The sequence below is a fragment of the Corvus moneduloides genome, chromosome 6, assembly GCF_009650955.1.
Source record: "Corvus moneduloides isolate bCorMon1 chromosome 6, bCorMon1.pri, whole genome shotgun sequence".
NCBI lineage: Eukaryota > Metazoa > Chordata > Aves > Passeriformes > Corvidae > Corvus > Corvus moneduloides.
In genome coordinates, this window is record NC_045481.1 from 6,077,457 (window position 1) to 6,099,309 (window position 21,853).

General features: G+C 43.5%; 1 protein-coding gene across 6 annotated transcripts in view; it reads left to right on the top strand.

The window, feature by feature from the left end:
* Positions 1-21,853, top strand: part of SYT16 (synaptotagmin 16) — a 103,633-nt gene that overhangs the window by 64,293 nt on the left and 17,487 nt on the right. For all 6 annotated transcript variants that reach the window (XM_032112575.1, XM_032112573.1, XM_032112579.1 and 3 more), the window contains 3 exons: positions 14,971-15,227; positions 19,109-19,552; positions 20,617-20,806. In XM_032112575.1, the coding sequence (XP_031968466.1) occupies positions 14,971-15,227; positions 19,109-19,552; positions 20,617-20,806 (891 nt within the window). The remainder of the gene's footprint in view (positions 1-14,970; positions 15,228-19,108; positions 19,553-20,616; positions 20,807-21,853) is intronic.

Consider the following 21,853-nt stretch of genomic DNA (forward strand, 5'->3'; position numbering starts at 1 on the left):
GGGGTCATTGATTTTTGCCAGTAATTGCTGTAGTAAAGGAAATTATTCTTTCTGCTCTGTATGAACACTCCTGACCTCAGTAAATGACCCTTCACATGGACAGGAAATCCTAGGCAAGAAGTGAGGTTTTCATTAGGTCCTGTAAACCCATATAGCAAAATATACCCATAAGAAAAAGATGTTGATTATGTGATAAATTAAATTTCTGCTTGAACTTGAGACTGAAATAGCTAGATGGCCAGTCTCCACATTGAGAAGTGAAGTGTTTATGAATTTTATCACCTGTCTGGGTATGGAGCCAGCCAGTGTTCTAGCCAGAATGTAGGCCTATAAAAATCAGTGCCTGTGCTCTAAGAAGGACATTTAAAGAGGCTACACTGAATCAATACCACCACAAGCACTAAGGGAATGAAAGCAAAGGCGGACAGTGGACAAAAACACTTCAGAGAAAATACTCCTGGCAGCTCGAGTGGGACGAAGCACAAACGTGACTGGGGGCATGCATCTGGTCTCTGAAGAATGTGATACAAGCCCATGGCTTTCTGAAGTGAAGTGCAGACGTGAGCTTGCATTGAATGCTTTCTCTCTGGGAAATTCAGAACCACTCAGAGTGTTTGTGCACAGACTTTTGTCCTTGAGAAGGCAGTACAATGTTCCTACTCATATTTGAAGTATTCCTTTGCGGTTCTGTGTCTTCAAATTTTCAAATTATAAGGGATCTTCATCCAGGAGTCAGTGGGGATAAGAGAACACAACAGCTGTGAGAGGAGGGTGGATTGTGGCATGTCAGCTTTACAGCTGGGGAAGTGAAGCCAAGCAGTGGTTCAAAACACAAATTTTTGAAGGTGGTACCATTGCCAGCTCTGTCTTGGGCTTGTCAGCATTGCTTTTCATCCTCAGTCAATGGTTTTAGACACAGTATCTTTGTCAGCCCACAGTAGATCAGTGGTTTGGGTTTTCACCAAGTTCCTTGTCTGGAGGGCAAAGCTTCCTTGTGCCCGTCTCCCTGGGGGCATGGGGAAGGATGCTCTGTTCAGGAGTACTTCTCATCTGCTCTTGTCATCTAGAAGGTTGCATAAGCTGTATGGAGAAGGATTTATTTGAGAGGATGAAATGGATTTTGCCATTCTGTGCAGTTACAGAACAAATTGTGTGTGAGCGTGTGTGTTTGTGCATGTATTTTCTGATCCACTTTTGCTAAGTGACATCCTCTTCCCACTCTCCATATGGCAGTTGCGACTCTATCTTCCTCTGGGAAGGTTGTTTAGGACTCAAGAGACTTCATTTACCAATAAACAGCATCTTGGCAGCATCTGGGAAATGCTGCCTCTCTCCTAGAAACCCTGCCTCCTCACCTTCCCTCTCCTACTACAGGCGAGGCAGGTGTGAATGATCTCATTGTGTTGTGGTGGAGGTTACGTGCAGGCAATACTAGCAGCACTCTGTGCAGAGCTGGAACATAGTATTTCTGTGTGCTGACACAAGCAGTAGTACTGCTTGGCTTTTTTTTTTTCTTTTTTTGGTGGTTCTTCTTTTCTGTTGCAGTTGTTGCTAGCTTGGCCTGCAGGGGCTTGCTGGAAGCACAGATGATCCATCCCTGTTACCTCCCAGCCTCCTTGCATTGCTTAACAGCACAAAACCCACTAATGTAAGGTTATATAAGATGGGATCACTCTGCCAAAAGGTGAGCTGGTGTTGATCTTCACCCTTTGCCAGATAGGGGTGTGGATATAAATTCCTTGTGCCTAGTTAATTTTTTGGCTGTTGTAATGACCTGGTGGCAGCAGCCATCCTTTGGAGTGGCCTCATAGACTCCTGAAGTGGTTTTAGTAACCAAAGGGAAAATTCATTTTCTGCAATGAAAAGAAATAGGGAGATTACAGTCTTGGAGGTAAAACTGTGTAGTTTTAAGGACAGGGAATGTCATTGTTGAGCTCTGGGGGTCTTGCAGGCAATGAGGAAGGTGTGGTTGGGCTGTACCTCCGCAGATGCTGTTTGTGTGATTCTCATGCAGTTTCCACAGATGGACTTAGGGACACTTCATCAGTACCTATTTGTAGACCAGCATGAATGACTTGGGTTGAATCTTAAATCAGTCCATAGCAAAATGTGTAGAAAATCCCCTCCCACTGATGCCTTAAGAGGCCTCCTAGAAACAGAGACTAGAAAGGAGTAAGGGAATAAAGGTAGGTATTTATTTGAAAGGCCTTCAAAGGTACCCCTGGGGAGCCAGAGGCCACTGCCAAGATGGACCCCAAGATGGACAACAGGCCCCGAGTTCTTCACACTTAAATTGGAGAATTAACCCTGTTATGCAAATGAACCAAACCTATAAAAGATTCAGTTTAATGATGTAATTCCCCTCTGCTTGCCCCCCTTAGTGGCTCTTTGGTTTATACTTTTTGGGCCTAGGACAGTCTGGGTGTCCTTGAAGAGCAGGCCTGGAGAGGCTTTGTTATGTCTGCCTAGCATGAGAGAGCAGAAATTAACAGGCTACAAGAAACTTCAGAGTTACACACTGAGCAGTGAAGAATCTGAAAAATATGAAAGTTAAAACCTAAGGCATCACCATGACCATGGAAACAGCTGATGCTCTCATGGCATCATTGCACCACCTAAAAGTTCCCTTTTGTCCAGGCAGGTGCTCCCCTCCTAGAGAGCTCAGTCCCCTGTGAGATGAAGCATCCCTGGAGGGACTCATGAGGACTTTCCCCCACAAGCTGGGTGTTTGGAGGCATTTATCTCCTTGGGCTGAGAGAGATTCAAACCTGTACAGTCTATAGAGCATAATTGTTGTGGGAGTATTTTCTAGCAAATAATGAGACTGGTGGTGCTGGAGAGAAAGCCCTGAATTTGGATTAATGAGAGCCCTGTGGTTTGCTGGAGTTCTGTGTCTTGAGGTCAGTTTTAAGGGTTAGACTTATAGCCATAAATAATGTAGCTGTAAACCCCTTGGGCCTGAGTTTTGCAATTGCCTGTTATTGATGTAAAACTGCAGCTGAGATACAACATCCTTCCCCAGTCACACAGCTGAGCTGCTTCCCATGCCTGGCCTCAGGAGCAAGCCACTGTGTGGTGAAGCAGCCCAGCCTCTTGCTTCAAACAAGACCCAGCAGCCCCTTCCCTGTTACTTTTAAACCAGGTGAGTTGGCCATGTGACTGCCAAAATTGAAACAGAGGGAAGAGGGGAAGGGCAGGAGGACAGGGTTGTTTCTTTTGGGTGACAGCTTCGGTCCTGAAGGCATGTGAGTCTTGCTGCACCACATTCCCACCCACTGCTGCTCCCAAAGTTGGTGATTTTCCCGGGAGTGCTGTGGTGTTACTGCAGCAGTAAAGGGGAGCTGTGGTGAATCAACCCTCTGGCAGCAAACAAAGTTACAATTAGAAAAATCAGTGGGAAAATGAATATCTGCCTTGTTGCAATGCTGTTGTTTTCTGTAGCAAATCCAAACAAATATCTTCTTGAGGGAGTTCATTTCCACACTATTAATCAGCAAACAAAGGCTTGTGGGTGTGAAGCTGATGTTTGGGTGCTGTGAATGGTGTGTGCATACACTGGGTCTCATGTGGAGTGCTGAAACTGCTTTAAAGAGGAGCAAAGTCAGTGACCTGAGTTTCCTGGACGTTTCCTTGGCCAGTTTGATTTCTGCTAGCTGAAAGGAACTAGTGCCAATCCAGAGAAGCTTCCTTAGGTGTACTGGAGGAAGTTTAGGAAGTGACTCCCTTGCATTTGAGGAAGTTCATATCCAAGCCAAACAAACAAATAGAAGAAATGATGGATGGGGAACCTGAAGGAATTCAACCCATTGTGGTATGAAAGCTACCAGGAAAACTGTCACAAAAACAGTACTGGTGAGGGGAAAGGTTTTTTTTGTTGGAAAGAAAGGACAGTGTTTTCTACTTCACCAACCTTTGGCATCCAGCAGTATGTTTAGTTTCTGAGCCCATGAGCCTTTCCAGCCCCACACCCGAGAGCACACTCAGCTCCACCTGTGCTCTGCAGTGTCCCCAGTGTAACATGACATCTGCTGACAGAAGGTGCTTTTCTGCCTCTGCAGCTGCACATTTCGTGCACACAACCTAACCTGAGCTGCCAGAGAGCTGCAGGCTGACTCATGGATGTAACTGCATCCGCACCAGGGGTTTTCCTGTCTTAGCAGTGTCTCCTACAGTGTGTAATCTCTCTTTTCTTCCACTTCTGCACAAATCCTGGGCCTGTGCTAATAGAACCCAGTAGCACGAATGAAGCCTGACTCATATTTGCTCCACATGTAAGATGTAAAGTAGGTGATTGGGAAAATCAGGGATGATTGTGGTTCAGCCTCTTGGCTGCCATTTCCTATAGCTACGGAAGAACCTTAGGCAGCACAGTGAGAGCCAGTTTGATATGGAATCCCATGTTCCTATTTTTAAAATCCAATTTTGGGAGTAGGAAAGAAACAACAGGAAAATATGCTGGTTTTCATGCTGTTTTCTGTGGGCAGTCCTCTATTTCTTTGCACAGCAGTGCGCAGAATTGGGGTGTATTGCTCTGACTGCTGTATTGTTTCACTGTAGAGGTGGTCAGAGCCAAAAAATGCCTTTTTCTGTGATTCCTCTCTCTTCTGTTGTTTTGTTCTCTTTTCTTAAAAATTATTTTTGTTGTAAATATCCCCTGGTACAAAGGTTTCTAAGCTGTGATTCTCTTTGCCTGCATTTCATGCAAACACCCAAATGCACTCCCCTTGGGGAGCTTCCCAGTTGGTTTGGCCATGGGGTGAGGACAGATGGAGAGGCAGAGATGGCAAAAGCAGGGCACTGTCTATTGACACTTAGCAGAGAGGGGCGAACCTCACCTTTAGCACTGGACACCAAATTTTTCCCTGTTTTTTATACCTGGCAGAAAGGGATGAAAACACATAGGGATGGTGCAAGGAGAAATCCTCTCCATTAGTAAAAGACCAGGGGGTGTTAGTCAGCAGTGTCCTATCAGTGTGTAGAAGTGTGGGTCTACTCCAGTGATTTTGAACACATTTGGGATCTAAGGGAGGGGTTTGGATTGGGTGCCCTCCCCCTCAGTCAAGCCTAAATCAGGCAGTTGCATTACTTTGTGCATCAGTTTGAATTCCCAGTTCAAGTGTCTGACAGCAAGAGCAGGAAGAAGACTCCAGACTGAAAACTACTGCAGAGCTGTAGCCACCTAGGAATTGATAGGAGCAACTCCATGTGTGTTGCTGCGTGTTCCCTGTACAAAATGTTCCTCCTTTCTCTGAGAAGCTTTAACAAATCCCTTGTTTGCAGCAGACCTTGCCCGTTTTCCAAAGAAAAGCCCTTTTCTTTCTGTGCACAGTTCTGGGTTTTGCTGAGGTAGGAGCTGTTACAGATCACTGTTCCTCTCTGTCATCTTGATCATGAAAATTTTAAGGCCAGACCTGTGTGACTCTTTCTGTAAAAGCAAATAGCACAGCCACAAGTGCTCCTGGGATGCTCTGAGTGCATGCATTATGCATAGATGTACTGATATTGTCTTGTTTATGTGATCAAATGCATTTCTTTTGTGTACTACTTCTGCTTCCTTCGGGGCTTGGTGATGTTCCCATTGAAACTCCCACTGACTTCCGTACAGCAGAATCAAAATCTCTAAGACAAAAGTGGATGCAGAAGAGCAACATTAAATGTATAGGAAAACCAGAAATTTGGCATTTGGAAAGTTTCCATTGTTCAGCCAAAATGACTGTTGTTTGTTGTTTTTTAATATGTAGGCAGACAGGATATGTGCAGTACCTCTATATTTCACACCTACATAATGTATTTTATTCAGTAATTCTTTTTCTTGGGTAGGCTTGGAGCAAACGATAAGTTGTTCTTTATACTTGGTAACACTGCAGAGACTTCTTGAATTATTTATTTCATGCGTTTTAGCTTGGTGTATTTGAATGCCTGTAAGCTAACTTTGTAACTGACTGGGTGTTTGAAATTTCTAAATAAATAGTGGTAGTTTGAAATACCTTGCCAGAAAAAGAGGTCACCCTTCTTCCCCCACTGTCTCCTCTGGGAAAAAAAAAAAAAAAATTAAAAATCCCACATGCCTCCTTAGGAGCAGTGGGAAGTTGATTTGTAAAACAGATGCTGCATAGAAGTAATTGAGTTGAAGTTGCTAGAAATATGTATATGCTACACAACATCTGCAGATCTCAAGATGTATTCATTATCTCTCCAGAATTTAGATTGTAATTACGGGCCCTTTATTTAAGTTTCCATGGTGATAGAGAAAATGCTTCCCCCTTGTCCTTTGCTAATCAGGACACTTGTGTGTTTGAATGGTGATCGTTTTCCTCTCTCCTGGGTTAAGTTACTTTCATTAATACAGAGATATTAAGTTGACACGGAGCTGCTGGCTGCTCAGGCAGTGATTCAGCAGCAGACACATCAGGCATTTGCTGCAGATTCCCCAGTGCCACCGTTTAATTAGCCTGTGTGCTTCCAAATATTTGTGAGGAATGGCAGCCACTGTCCTAACAAGTGATGCAGTCGTGCCTTGGGGATTGGGGAAGTTGAAATCAAAGTCAAGCAGCCAATAATATATCACACCATGCCAAGCTTCTCTCCTCCATCCCCCCTTCCCCCCCCCTTCCCCTCCTGTCTTAGCAAAAGGGCTCTGCTGTGTTTTGCAGGGAGTTGCAGGCGGGTCAGTGCCCTGACAGGAGCTGTCCAGGAGTCCTGCATCCACGTGGCCTTTGCGAAATTTCTTGTAACAATCGGAATTTCACGTTATGTTTAGGCACATTTATCTAAGTTTACAGCCTCACACCTGTAGACCCAGAATTTTAATGTTACAGTTGTTTGAGAAAATGGTGAAAGGTGTGGTTTAATTACTAAAGATGTTATTTTACACAGGATTTTTAGAAAGTTGTTTGAGTGAAATGTGGGCTTTTGGTTAAACCGGGATAGTTTTTTATTTTTGTCTTAATCACCCAAAAGATATACACATATATCTTAAGTAGAACTTAATAGCGTTTGCTGAGCAATTAGATAAATTTTGTAGAGCTTACATGAGCTGCAGGTAGAAATGCAGGTAGTTGACTGAAAGGAATGTTTATTTTTATGTGTTTTGATTATTTGAATAGATCACATTTAAGCCATGGGGTTGTTACAGCTTGAAATAATTTTTATCTAAGAAAATTTCAAAGAAGGTTATTTTTAATAGCTTACATAAAAGTAATCAAATTTTATGACAGCTGGTCACCGACCGTTTACAAACTAATGTTTAAAAATTTTTCACTTTTATCAGAGTACAAACACAGCTTTTTTCCTCCAGCTGGGAGCAGTTTTCCAGCAGGAAGAGCAGGCTTGTTGTCAAACTGTGGCACACCACACCAGAGGGTCAAACCTACCAGAGTGGTGGCATGAAAGGGGTCAGCTTCTGCTGGGATCAGCTGGCTTTGGTGCTCTGTCCTGGGAGAGGAGTGCAGTCTCCTGTGCAGCAGCAGGCAGATTTATGGAGCTGTGACAGCACTTGTCATTAAGTTTATACTGCAGATTTTTAATAGACCTAGCAGAGTATGTAAAAGCAGGTTCCAGTTTCCTCACCTGTGGTTGATGTGAGGTTTGAGGCGGAGGAAGGTGCTTAGCTTCCCAAAATGGGAGAGCCTCCTTCTCCACTGCTCAGCTGCTAGAGTTTGCCATGGAGATTACCAAAGTGAGTCTTGGCAACCAAATCATGCCCTTCATGCTGCAGAATGAGCAGTGGCCTGACCACACTCGGCAGCTGGGCTGTTCACACACAAATCTGTGAGTGCAAAGTCACTGCTGCCGTCCCACCGCTTCCAACGTCCTGCTGCTGTGCTCCCCTGGTGCTGCTGGCAAGGACATCAGCAAAATGCTTCTGTGTTTCCATCCTGACCAAGCCAGGCCAGGTATATACAGCATGTCCTGAGCCTTCTTTTCCCCATCTGGCAGGTGCTCAGCACTAAGGAGGGTACAGCCATCCCCTGTGCACTGCACGTGCTGGCAGCAGGAGGGCAAGGGCAGCACGGGGATGTGCTCAAATGTGTTATCTTCACTTTTAAAGGTTAGAATTTACATTGGTCTCCCGAGCTCGTCTGCTGCTGGCAGATGGAGTCAGCAGTTCCTGTTAGCCACGTGCAGTATTTATGTGTTTGTGGCGCTACCCTGAGCAGGTTACATCTGAGTTGCTTTTCTGCACAAAAGAAGATCTCTCCCCACCTTGGCAGGGGCTGCAGGAGAATGGAAGCATGAAAAAGTTTTCAAGTCCTTTGTTTGCTACTTTGCCTTTGCACATGCAATGATTTTACAGGTGGTCCTTCTGTGTATTGTGACCTTGTGTTTTGCTCTGTTAAAAATCTTCATTAAAAAAATAGGTTAACATGCAGAGTTGAGCAGGGTCCAATAACATGTAAATGTTGCTGATACAATATGACATCACCAAGCCCTCCAGAGGTTTGAAGCAGCAGGTGATTCTCCAGTTCATGCCCCGGTCCTCCCTAAATCCTCGGTCACTTTTTCCCCCCAGAGGGTGCACCTGAGAGGCAGAAGTGTGCTGTGTCCTCTGGCTTCTGGGCCAGGGGCAGCAGACTGTCTAAAGCCTGAGTGGTGTTTTTCTCCCAGTGAACAGATACGGGGAGGAGGACGAGCAGGCAGCACCTTCAGGCAATAACCATGACATGATTAAACAGTTTGAGACCTCTGTGTCACGGTCACAGAGTTTTTGATCAGAAGTACCTGAATAAAAAGCAGGTGGAGTGTAGACCCAAATTCAGCCACTTGCCCTCCAGCCACAAGGAGCACAGGACAGAGGTGCAGAGGTACTGCTTGCATAGAACAGGGTTAAAGAAGTTGGAGTCTGAAATCTGTAGCCTCAACGCAGAGAGGTTCTTTTGTTGTGGAGAACAAATCCTGGTTCTTCCATTCTCTCTTGCTAAACTTGGTTTCCTGATTTTACCTGCAGCTAAAATGCTTAGAGGGAAGTGTCCAGGTCCAGGACTTGCTGAAGTTCATAAAGATCTTTCCATTAATTGCATATTGTTATTGAATTCTGTTTCCTTAACCTGCAGGGATTCTCATGGACTTTTATTGGAAATTTTTCCAGAGTAAAGACTGCAGGACTTGGTTCTAATTATTTTTTATCTGTGTCACATAAGTCATCTCTTTAGCAAGCCTTTTAGCAGAAGCTGAATGTCTCCTTTTGTAACAACTTCACAAACACAAGGTGAACATTGAATGAATTATGCTGTATCGTTTGCCAGTGCATATGCCAAATGTCAGGCAATGACAGAAACTAAAAATTTATGGCACAGAAGGGAAGAATTTTATGATCTTCCATGGACTAATGTAATGACTCTTTTATACAAACAGAGATGAAATGCATTTAAAAACATAGCTATTTAGAAAATTGGCCTGAACACATTCTAAAATCTGGAGAAGTTCATTATAGAGTAGAGCCATAAAATTGCCCGTTGTTTTTAGTTCAATAGAATGTTTTAGTTTTGAAATATAATTGCTTGAATTTAATGCACCCTCCAATTAGATCATTTGAGGATATGTCTCTCCATCTAGCTCTTCTTCTGGTACAACACAGTGCAGAGTTGCTCTTACTTTCAGAGGTACCTAGCTGGTGGCATGATCATGAAACATAAAAATCTGTGGATTTAAAGCCATCATTGTGCCCCAAGGGTGTATCACACACTGTTTGAGCTGAGCAGATCCTCTCGGTGGGAGGAATGAGGATCTTTTGAAAGTGCCGAGTCCAGACTGGGACCATGGCATGTTCAGGCTTTGTCTGAGACTTCTCTTCTTGTATACTCTTAACAAGTCTTTTACTCATATTGCTGGTAGTTTTCATCTCTTACATAATCCAAGATCTATGGCAAACTCAGGCACACAGTGAAGCTGAGCATCTTGGAGAGCCCTGAATAACTTCTCTCCCACTCAGCCTTGGCATACGGCAGTCTTCTCACATCATGTTCTCACAGGAGAGTTTCCTTGACCCCCTGTTTCTGTTTTCACTGTCGTGACAGTCTGCACTTTGGACTCATTTTAGCTTTAACTTTTCACCTGTTAAAAAATCTTTGTAGTAACCTGAATAGATCTTGGAGTGCACACAGCATGAAGGAAGTGTTTAGAAGATGCTCTGGGGACTTGAACAGGCTTGAATGCCAGCTCTGCCCACAGCCTCGCTGCAAATCACCCTGTTAATAAAGAGCCTATTTTAGCTCTGGAAACATGGAGCCTTCTCAGACTATTACCCAGCATGTGGTAAATTAAACAATCTTGGCCTGATTGCATAATGCCACTTGAAATTTAAGATCCTTTTTCTCTTTAACCCCTAAAATTTACAAGCCATTTTTGTTTAGATATGTTGTAATTAGGTAATGATTCTGCTCCTTTGAGGCTCTTCTAGGAAGTTTTTTAGCACTCTTTTGGTGGCTAATCTCAAAATAACCAGGGGCAGGAGCACTGCTTGGTCTCCCTGCATCATGTTTGTCTCAGTGCAAGAGGTGCAGGGGTACTGCAGGGTGGTTTGGAACTGGGGCTGTAGCAGGTGCCAGGCAAGAGGATTGCTGCTGTGTGAGGGCAAATACACCTCAGTCCCACTAAGCCATATTTCTGCTGTCTTATAGGAAGAGGGGTTTGAAAATCACTGCTTGTAGCTAGGAGGATTTCAAGACCAGACATACCTAGATCCATTCTGAAATGCTTTCCTCCTCTGGACAATATTTAAAGAGGTTTTTAACTTTCTCTGTGAGTTTCTATATAGTCTAAAGAAGAGATCTATTTTCTTTCAAAGAAAATACATGCTTTCTTTGGTTTTATTTTAATTTTTGTCTCTGTGTGTGTGTGTGTGTGTAAGCACAGTGATTTCTTGGAGTCCACAGAGAAAACTTGGCCTTGGTCAGCACAGGTAATGGGCACACATAAATTCTTCATCTGTGTTTCTTACGGGTTAATGAACTATGTGGTGTTAATTTAGCAAGATCTACCAGGCCTCATCTTTTAACTCTGGCATTGGGTTTTAGGAAGTGATGAGACCTCTCAGGACATTTCTTTGGCACGTGGTAATGATTCATCGTACTGAGGGATTGTGTGTCACTGAAAAAAAGAAATATACTGTACATTAGCCAGAACATTTACCTGCCATTGTGAGGAGGGACTGCACAATATTTTCCAGCCTGGTTTTCAGTGTTTGATGTGCCAAGCATTCCTTGTATCTTTGGAGACACACTTCCATATCCCAGTTCCTGTTAGGGTTCTATTAGGAGGTCATGCTCATCCTTTCATCTGATGGAAGTCACAGTTTCTTCACAGACAGTTCTCCAACTCTGAACACAAACTTCTCTGATTCATTGGTGATTTCTGCTACCCAGTATCCCTCTTGCCTTCTTCCTGGATTGTGTACATGTGACCTGAATGGGAAAGTCTGGGAGACAGGATTCTTAAGATAAATCACACCTTTTCATTGTACAGTACTATCTGCCCTTAATTTTAGAATTGTCTGCTATTGCTCTGCAGGGACTCTTGGCTAATTAAAGTTCAGATAATGCTGTCTCAACCTCTGTTCCTGATGCTGTGCTGTTTATTCACGTCAGGTATTCATAAGACGGTTGACATTTTCTTCCTTAAAGATCTCTCAGGTAAATTACAGGCATTTTACTGCTCTGACCTTTTCCTTTACAGGAGGAACTTTTGTTTTCAACATTTATTTTGTGAGTATAATGTTGGAACGGATGTAATTGGAGAGGTGTAGTTGTTCTAGTCTGTATAGTCAGGCTATTACCTGTAATGATCATCTAATACTGGTATTTATACGTGATTATCTCTTACCAAACTGCTTTAAATTTAAAGAAAAAGCCAGACTGTTTCACTGATTGGTTTGGGTGAACCACCTTTTCCCTTACTTCCCCTGAATACTACATTTGCTTTCCTAACACATTCGTTTTGTGCCTGAGTCTTAGGGAGATGGTTGCTCTATTAATACACTTCTGGAGTTCTCCTGCTACGGGTAGACTTTTATGGCTTTAATGTAGTTTTTGAAAATTCCTCTATTATTGATCTAGATATTATCCCAGCAGGAGTCAAACCCACAAGACAATTGTGTGAGGATAATTTCTTACTACAGAAGCATTTTATTCTGAAAGCCTGCTGTGTGGTGTGTGCTTTGATGGATGACCCACTGTTTAAATGTGTATTAGGCATTGGCTTGCTAATTAAATGCCTTAAGGAGTGCCTGTATCCATTCAGTCTCTGTAAATGCGTGGAATTTCTGTTATTTTATTTCTTCCTTATGCTCTTATGTTGACTTCTTTCTGCTTTCTGAATTTGTAGAGAAGAACGGGGGTAATGGCAAAAAAAATTAAATTACTTTCTACCCTCACTCAAGACTTTCAGCTCAGGGCAGAGGTGAGACTATAAGGGCTCTCAGTTTCAGGACTAGCTCTGCCAGATGGGAGGATGAGGAGGAGGAGAAGAGGTGGGTTTGGCATTTCAGAATGGAGTGAGAAGAACACTCACCTGGAGTTTGAGAGATATGAATTTGGATCCCTCTTTGCTCCTGAAGGACCATCTCCCACAAAGAAGAGGACCATAATTACAAAGCTGTGAGATGCTCTCAGACTTCTCAGTTGAAGTGACTGTGCTTGAAGCATTTTGCTGGGAGGGAGAGTGTGAGATCATTCATAGTTGAAGAAAGGGGGTAAAATTATTCTCCTAATTTCTGAGTTCTTAAATTGAAAGAGCAGCCAAGAAGAGGAGCAAGGACTTCTGTTCATCTGCAGGAAATATTTCCTGAATATAATGCCCACTCCCCTCATTGGATTTTGCGTGTGTGTGGAGCAGATAAGCATCAGAAGCAGCATATTTGCTGCTAAGGCCAAACATAAAATTTTTTCAACTCAGAAAGATTTGGGCTTCTTGTTCTAAGACAGAGGGATGTGTAAGGAATCACAGAATGGCTCAGGTTGGAAGGGACTTTCAAAATTTATCTAGTCCAATCCCCCTGCCTTGATCAAGTTACTCGGAGCCCCATCCGGCCTGGCCTTGAACATTTCTAGTGCTGGGGCACCCACAGCTTCTCTGATCAGCCTGTGCCAGTGGTCTCACCACCACATTGTAAAGAATTTCTTCCTTATATCCAATCTAAATTTACCTCCTTCTGTTTAAAACCATTACCCTTGTCCTGTCACAACAGGCCTTGGCAAAAACTGTCTCTCCATCTTTCTTATGATCCCTCTTCAAGTATTGAAAAGCAGCAATAAGGTCTTCCTGACATCTTCTGCTCTCCAGGATGAACAGCCCCAGCTCTCTCAGCCTGTCTTCATGCAAAAGGTGTTTCAGCCCTCAGACAATTTTCATGGCCCTGCTCTAACAGGTCCATGTCTTTCTTGCATGAGCCAGTCCCCTCAGGACCCTGGAATGCATCTCATCTGGTGCCATGGATTTGTGTATGTTCAAGTCCCTCAGAGGGTTTCAAACCTGATCTCCTAAGATGGGTGGGACTCCATTCCTCCAGTCCCTGCCTGGAGATTCACAGACTTGAGAGATGTGGGACAAGCAACTGACAGTGAAAACTGAGGCAGAAAAAGTTGTTGGGCACCTCAGCCTTCTCCATGTCAGTTGGCACCAGATTCTCTATCTCATTTATCAGACAGGGAATAAAAACATTGTTTTGTTTAACAAAAACAACTAATAATTTTCTGTTAAACACAGCAATTAATACTACTTTTAAAAACTTTAATTGGAGACCAAATTTGAAAAAATGATTGTTCTTTAGTAGTGACCTTTGTAGGAACAAAGAAAGATGTAGCCCATCTTGAGCAGGGGAGTGGACAAGATGACCTCCAGAGGCCACTCCAACCTCACCTCCTTCTGTGAAACCTTTAAACTCCAAACAGCTCTGTTTGCAAAGGAAGTTGTTATGTTTTCACTGCTGTCTGGAAGCACAGATCATTCTGTCACTGTGACTGCTTTTTGCTTATTTGAAAAAGATGGAGGCAGAATCTCTCCATGCTCCTGAAGCAAGGCTCATCATGAGATGCATTAGGAGGAGGAATGTCCCTGGTTTTCTTCTGAAAGTGCTTGCAGAACCCATCCAAGGCCAAATCCTGATGTCATCTGTGTCCCTGGACATGTAATCATCTGTGCTGCTCCATCCAGAGAGCTCTCACTGGTGCTTTGAAGTAGAGAAAAGCACCCTGTGTTCATAATAGAGATTTCAATGGTGTAGAAAAGGAATCAGTGGTGTGAAGCAGAGAGGATTATTTTATTCTCATTAATGAACCTTACTCTAGCTCATGAAGTAAGTGTGTGTAGGACAAGATGAATTAAAACTAATAAAAGCAGTTAGGAAATTAGGTAACACATCTCCCCTCAGTTGTCCTTGGGACAATTCAGCCCAAGCATGGGATTTGGAGATTTCTAGTTGGTTTGTGGAGCTGGTCACGCTCACCTAAGCTCTCAGGGATGGGTGAGAGGGTAATGCTGGCCCTCTGTTATGTCTGTGAAGCTACTTTCCTCACCAGCACTATGCTCTTGAGGACAGTGCTAACTTGTGTCATCTCCTCCTCCTCCTGCACAGGAGGAAATTGTGATACCTGTTCATCAGGCCTCTGCTGTGCTTTTCTGTAGTTTGACCTGTGTTTTTGTAGAAGAGATTGCTTTGGGGCTGCATTTGAATATCCCAGACACTCCGTTGATACTTGTATTTGGTGGATAACTTTTTCAAGTAAAGGCAACAGGTTTCTCAGTTCAGGATGGGGTGAGAAACAGCCATGTCCCCTCCATCAAATGCTGATTTAAACAGGATTGGTGATTTTATGGGTTCAGTGCTGGAGGAAACAGAAACTGTCTCTTGTAAGCACTGGAGATTAGGGAAAAGTTAAAAAAAAAAATAAAAGAAAGGAGAGAAAGGCACATTTTGGCACAGGGGAGGAATTTGTTCTAATCACTCTGAAATTATTTTCTTGCTGAAATTGTTAGATGTGGATGGACTAAGCCAACTGAGTTACCAAGACAACCTCTCTTATCGTGAAGATGACCGTGTATCTGTTGATTCAAGAACAACAGCCAGGAGTAAGGGCACTGGGCAGCACAAAGGGCTTAGGATGGAGCCCAGAACTGGGGATGGTGCCAGCCAGGCACACAGGAAAGGACGTCTGGAAATGGAGACAGCATTTGCCAACCAGGGATTGGAAGTAAATGATGCTACTGACAGCTCATCGGCTTGGAGCCCTGAGGTATGGTGAATTGTCATTTATTACAGACAGTGAAAGCTTTTGAAGGATATTTGGGGCCAAAAAAAGGTTGGAGGAGAAATGAAGTGAAAAATTGATCAGCACAGCACAAGATAATGGTACTCCTGTGTGCTTGTGTGCATGAACATATACCTCTTCCTTTGTGTTTCCCCTATCTCTGGTATTTTACCTTTTGCTGCTAATGTTAATTCAAAGAAACTCTTTCATTGCTTGATTTCCGACTGCAGTCTCTGAATTGAAGTTGAAACTTTAGCTACCCAGCAGCATTTACTGCCATTTAGCAAAGAGCTCTCTGTGGTAGCCCAGGGCTTGGTCACTGGCTGTATATGCAGGGTGTGTGTCCCAGGACATGGTATGTGGTCACTGGGTCAGATCTGTGTCTTTTTCCAGGTGGTTTCTATGACTTAGGCAATGGGAATCATCTGGAAAGCTGAAGGCAGCTGGTGCAGGTGGCCTGTGACCCAGCCAAGTGACCATAATCTTGTCCTCATTGATGCCAGGCAAACTTTTAGGGAAGGAGAGAACCTGAGTCTGCTTTCCCTTAGTTTTGCACTTTCATTTTGAATCCTCAAGGAAACATTTCAGGTTTTAAGGCATTATAAACACCTGATGACTTTGCATCCCCCTTTTCTCTCCTAATCTCTCTGTATGATGTGTTGATTTTCATTATTTTACTGCAGGATTAAATTTCTGGAAAAATATCAGCCTGCATCAGACATATTAAAAGAACAGCACAAAGGTCATGTCTTCTGCCTGAGTTAAAAGGGAGCTGTGGAAATTCATACCTCCATCAGACTATGAGCAACAAGGCTTTGAGGGAAGGTCCCTATCCTCGGAGCAGGCTGCCTGCTGCCAGTTCAAAGTTGGAAGGCAGCTCCCTGGTGCAGCTGCTCCAGCCCTAAGGGGTGTTTGAAGCAGCATTTTGCTTTGCTGCACAACCCAGTCCCACAAAACGCTACACGCCACATGGGAGCTGTATGTGGCAGCAGCCTTGCCCTCTCTTTGCTGTGTGGCTGTTTGTCTGCCCATCTGAGGCTCATTTCTCCTTTTCCACGTTTGATGTGCTTTGCCACGGTTCACGTGTGCCACAGTGTCTCCAGTGTCCTCTTGTATTCCTTTGGAATGCATTGCTTGTTTTGCTCCTGGTGCCTACATTCTAAAAATGCAAAGAAGGGTTCCAGCATACTGGAGCAGAAATGCCTAAGACACAGTTTATCTCTTACAAGCAACTTCTCATTCAAAGGTATTGTGTGGATTAATGAAAGACTTTTTATTGCGGGAACTAAATGTTCTGACATGCCAGAAATGTCCAAGTGTTATTATGCTCCACTCAGAAGACCTCTCTTTAGAGACAGAAATGGTAATTTTATGCCCCTGCAGTGGAACCACAAGTACCATTTCAAGCCTTGTCCATAATTAGCTGCTCTTTCAGGTTCCTCTGGCAGAAACTGACTTATTTTACTTAGTGAAGTAGATGCTGGCTGTCCTGAACGGCCGGGTTAGATGTACAGTATCAATCAGGATACTTGGCTTGGCTTCTCAACAACTGTGCTGGGAAGAGGGAAAGAAAGAAATTCAGATGAAGCATCTAAACCCCAATCTTTCCTTGGATTCCAGTTCAAGCGCCTGTATAACCAACACATTCAAAAAGCACTTGTAACCCAGTTGGGCTCCGAAAGCAGAGGGGAATTCTGTCAATGACTTCCAACAGAAGGAAGATTTGTAGGTGTGTAGCAAACCTGCATGAGGGTGAGTTGTGGATAGCACAGTGCTCTCAGGAAGGGCCAGCCTGTGAGGTCTCCAAAGCTTGGGTTTCCATGGAAAGCTTACTGCCAAGGAGTTTGGCATTTTGCTTTCCCTCTCTGCCTCCAGTTCATGCAGTCTTCTCTGCAGTGGATCTGGCCACAGCTCTAGTAGCACAATCTGAGATTTCCTGAAATCCAGATCTTTTCTGTTTGGTCAAAACTCAGATATCTGACCTTTGCTCTGCCCTACACACTTCCAGAAGGTGAGATACCCATCCCTGTTAGGGCAGGAAAGTGTCTCTTGGATTTTCATTCCTGTGGGTTTGTGCTGATGCGCTGGAGTTCACATTCTCCAGCTCAGGTGTGTAGATGAAAGCAGTTACCCCTCAAGCACAGTTGTCTCCACACCTTAGCAGCAGTCCTTGAACGTGCCTTGATTCCATTTCCTCAGTAGCCAATGCACAGATAAAAGTGTGGAGGGATGAAAATATGGAGTGAAATATGAATCAAGCCCAATCCCATTTCATATTAAATATTATTTCATCAACCAGACAGAAATAACTTGACTGCTACACAGGAACACTTAACATTTTCCTAACACCACGCTCTCTCCAGGCAACCTGGCCTGCCTGGCATTTTTTGTTTTTAGCAGCCTGCTGTTCATACAGAAAGTTGTTTTTGTAGCCAACCAAGTAATTTTGTGCGTTGTTCTCCCTTTGACATTACTTCTGCAAGATGTACAACAGCAGATCTCTAATCCGCACACTCGGACTTCTGTGTTCGTGCGCACAAGTCATAAGCACCTCTGAAACTGTGAAAATCTGGAGCTTTGCATGTCATGGCAGATGAATCTGAGCACTTCAAAAGTAGATTGACAGGAAGTAAACAAAGATTTTGATGTTTATCCGAGGCCCTGTTTGAGACACGCTATCCCAGACACTTCTGAAGGGACTTACACCAGACGTCCCGTGGCCCATCATCTGTTCTCTGAACAAAAAAGATTCCTGTGTTGGAAAGAAGTGTTACTTGAAATGTGAAAAGAAGATAAATGTTTGAGGAGGAGGGTGACTCAGATGCTGGTGACAGGCCTTAGTTCACCTTCTGGCTATTAACTGAAAATCTTTCCCTAGTACAGTGCATACTCATGTTTAAATACAAATCATTGATCACTATAGCAACCCCTTTATCACATGAAGCACATTCTAGCTCTAAGATAAAAAAGCACTGTTGAACAGAAACCCACACGCCCACTCAGCAAAAGGTAAGGTGAGCATCCATGGTTTTATCTTGTTTTATCAAGATGGTTTTTGTTTTAAAAGTAGGTAAAAGACTGTGTGTGAATTGGTCTGCACATGTTGTGATTGTTTATTTTGGATTTTTATTCTGAATGTATTAGTACCCAAACTGAACAGAAGGAACAGATGCTTCTCTTGGGAGATTTTAGAAGGGTATAACTAATCAATATGTATTTAATCAGATTACTTTTCCCCATTATCATTGCTTTAGCTGTAGGAAAAGTATTTAATTATGGGTCGGCATCCAGAAATGGAATTTCTATTCCACAAGAAATTCTGACATGGTGATTTCCTCTTTAAATTTAACACAGTTCTTAATTCTTTTTAAGTTTCTAACAGAACAAAATATCCAAAAAGTTAGCAGATTTAGCTGAATTGCTGGATTTTGAAAATATAAAAAAATCCACCTTGAAAAAAATTCCAGTGTATGTTCAAAGTAACAGGTTAAGTAGATCAAACTGTTTTGTTAGTGCCTCAAAACTGACATGAATAAAATGTAAAAACCCCCTTTGTTTAATTTTTCTCCATGTAGAATGTTTGCCAAATTTACTGTCTCCTGCAAAACACTTAAAAATTGATGAAACTTTTTGTTGGAAACGTTTCAACAAGTGCTGTTGCTTACTAGAGAGTAGGGGGACTATTACACAAAATCAGGCAATTAACTATCATTGGCATTTCCAGAAACAGTGGGATCCATATTTCGCACAGCAACTGCCTATACTTGCAGGCACAAGTGAGGAGAACAATTTCTTTTTAAATGGAGCTGGAATCACAGAGGCAGTTGAACTCCAGTGGAGGTTTTACTTCGTCCTTCTCTTTGCAGGAACACAACGACGTGAACAGTGTGCCAGCTCATCATGGTGCCCATGAGCCCATCTGCAAATGTGGCGACCTGGATGTCATCTTCACCTATAAACCCTCAAGTCAAAAGCTGGTAGCCACTATCTTGGAGGCCAGGGACATCCCGGACAAGGACCGCAGTGGTGTGAACACCTGGCAAGTGCACGCGGTTCTGATGCCGGGCAAGAAACAGAGGGGTAAGACAAGTGTGCAGAGAGGACCCATCCCCATCTTCCAGGATAAAATCACCTTCAGCAAGCTGGAACCACAGGAGCTGAGCAGCCACGCCATTCGCTTCCGCCTCTATGCTGTGCACAAGATGGTTGGGGACAAGATGATGGGGGAGCAGCTGTTCTACCTGAGCGGCATCAGCCAGGAAGGGGAAATGAAGGTGACGCTGCTCTTGGAACCAAGGAGTAACCTGAGTGTAAGTTTGATGAAGGACAGATGGAGTCCATAAAATTGTTTGCTTTTTGGTGAACAGGGTGTTCTTGAAGTCTTTCATCCAGGGCCGTCAGTGCGTGACTGGTGGATCTGACATGCTGTCACTTAAAAAGTTGTCAGTAAGGGGAAGCACAGGGCATTTCTTCCCTGTGCAAAGCTGTGCTTTATTAACAGTAGCTCAGCTAGCAAGTTTACATAAAATCACGTGGCTCTACTACATCTGCACGAGCCATCACATGCTGTGCCATTCAGAAACAGTAGGTTGGTCTGGGAACCACCAAGGCATAATTAGTCTTAATTTCAATAAGGACAGTGGTTCTTGTGCACCACTGTGTAGGTACTGCCAGTGCAGGAGCTACCTCATTTGGCCCTAGATATCATCTTGTGGATCTCCACACTGTGTGGTTTCCATCTTGCCAGAAATGCTTAGTAGTGCTCCTGTACATGACAGGTGGAAGGGGAGAGGTGGGTCATGTGAAGAGGAACTGGCTGTGCTGCTTCTTAGTTTTCCACACACATCACAGTTGTATCCAGCTCTGGCTGTGCCAATCAATTTGTGTAGATGAGCTCTGTCATGATTCATTCTCTACAAAAAGCTTGGAGGAAGGTTGTGCACATGAAATGAATAAAACATCGTACTCCACGTGAAGAGGAGAATAGAGAAAGCGTTGTGGTAGCAAGGAGAGAAAGTAAGAAAATGCACAGTACACGGCCAAAAACTGCCAAACTGAAAAGTGTATTCCATCCAAAAGCCATTATCAAGGAGATGTAGAGTATTAGTGTAGTAGGATGTTTGCTTATCTCACAGGCTTTGATTTACACTCGTGATAACACTTCACTCAGAGTTCCTCATCTTTAAAGAGAAAGTTCAGAGATGTGTTTTTGTAAAAGCGACGCTCTGATTCTTCTGGTGCCCCAGCATAATTAATTCTCAGTTATTGTAATTTCTTAAGAGAGATCTTACTAAACAAGGCCACAAGATATAAATTGAGAGGGGGGTGGGGTGGTGACTGTCCTGATGATTCTCTCAGTGCTCTTTCCCTGCAGAGTGCACATTCTCAGCTGAGTCTGTCAGCAATCTCTCACAGTGATAGCACTTCTTCAACACAGTCCCTGTCGCATGGAGGGGTGCCAGAGCTGCTCGTGGGACTGTCATACAATGCCACTACAGGGAGGCTGTCAGTGGAGATGATCAAAGGCAGTCATTTCCGAAACCTCGCAATTAATAGGCCACCTGGTAAGTACTTTCACTGCTATTAAATAGCGCCGTCGAGCCAAAATTTGCTTTTTTATTTTCTTCCTCAAGATATTCAACTACAGTGTTTCTGAGCTGGGTTTCCTTGCAGAGTACCTGGTTGAAAATTAAGTGTTATTTCAGGTACATGTGCTGATAAATATTGGAGGGCAATTGGGGGAAATCATATGAAGGCTCAGCTGATGGAACAGTAATACCTGAATATCTGCTTTATGGCACATACCTTTACAATATCTGATTATGGCAAAAGCACTGTTGTACCCAAGCACAGAGTAATTCTCAGCAGATCCATAAAAAAAAGCAAGAAGCACTTCCCAAGTGTTTAAATGTTACCATGTGACCCACAGAGGCCTTGCCTGGTGCCATTAAGTGTTTCCCAGGGCTACACTTCGTTTAGTCCCCATGCTGTGCTGCTGAGTGCTGGGTGACCTGGTGCTCTGGGCCCTTTGGGGACCCTCCTGCTGTGAGTTCTCCACTGCTGCACAAGGAAATTTTCTGCAGAAGGAAAATTTGAGAGTTGTTGCAACAGCTGAGTTCCCTTCCTCCAGTCCTAAAGGATAAAATGGAAATTGCCTTAGAGTAGGTTTGTTTGGTGCCTGAGCTGCAGTAAGTCCTTGAGAAGGATGGTCCAAATTAATTTTCAGGCATCTGTAATGCCCACTTCTTTTTCTCATAAATGGAATTCCATCCTTTCTGTATCCAGATGATACAGACCAGTGTCAGACCAATGTCTCTCAGTGCTAGATCAACTTTTGGGTGAAACACAGAAATCCATAAATGATTATAGGCAAACTCTGAACCCATCAAAATCTACTTCTTTTATTCCAAATCACATTGTTGCTTCTGCCTTCTGAATTGTTCCTCTGTGCTGTAAAGCCCTCAGTAGTGTGGCGAGAAGAGGAAAACCCAGTGAAGCAGAAACTGAAAGAAATTAAAAAGAAGGAAGGAAACCAGCCCTTGTCTCAGTGCTGGAGTAGCATTTCACTGATAACCCCTCAGGCACTGCAGAGGAGTGCTGTGAGGGCCGAT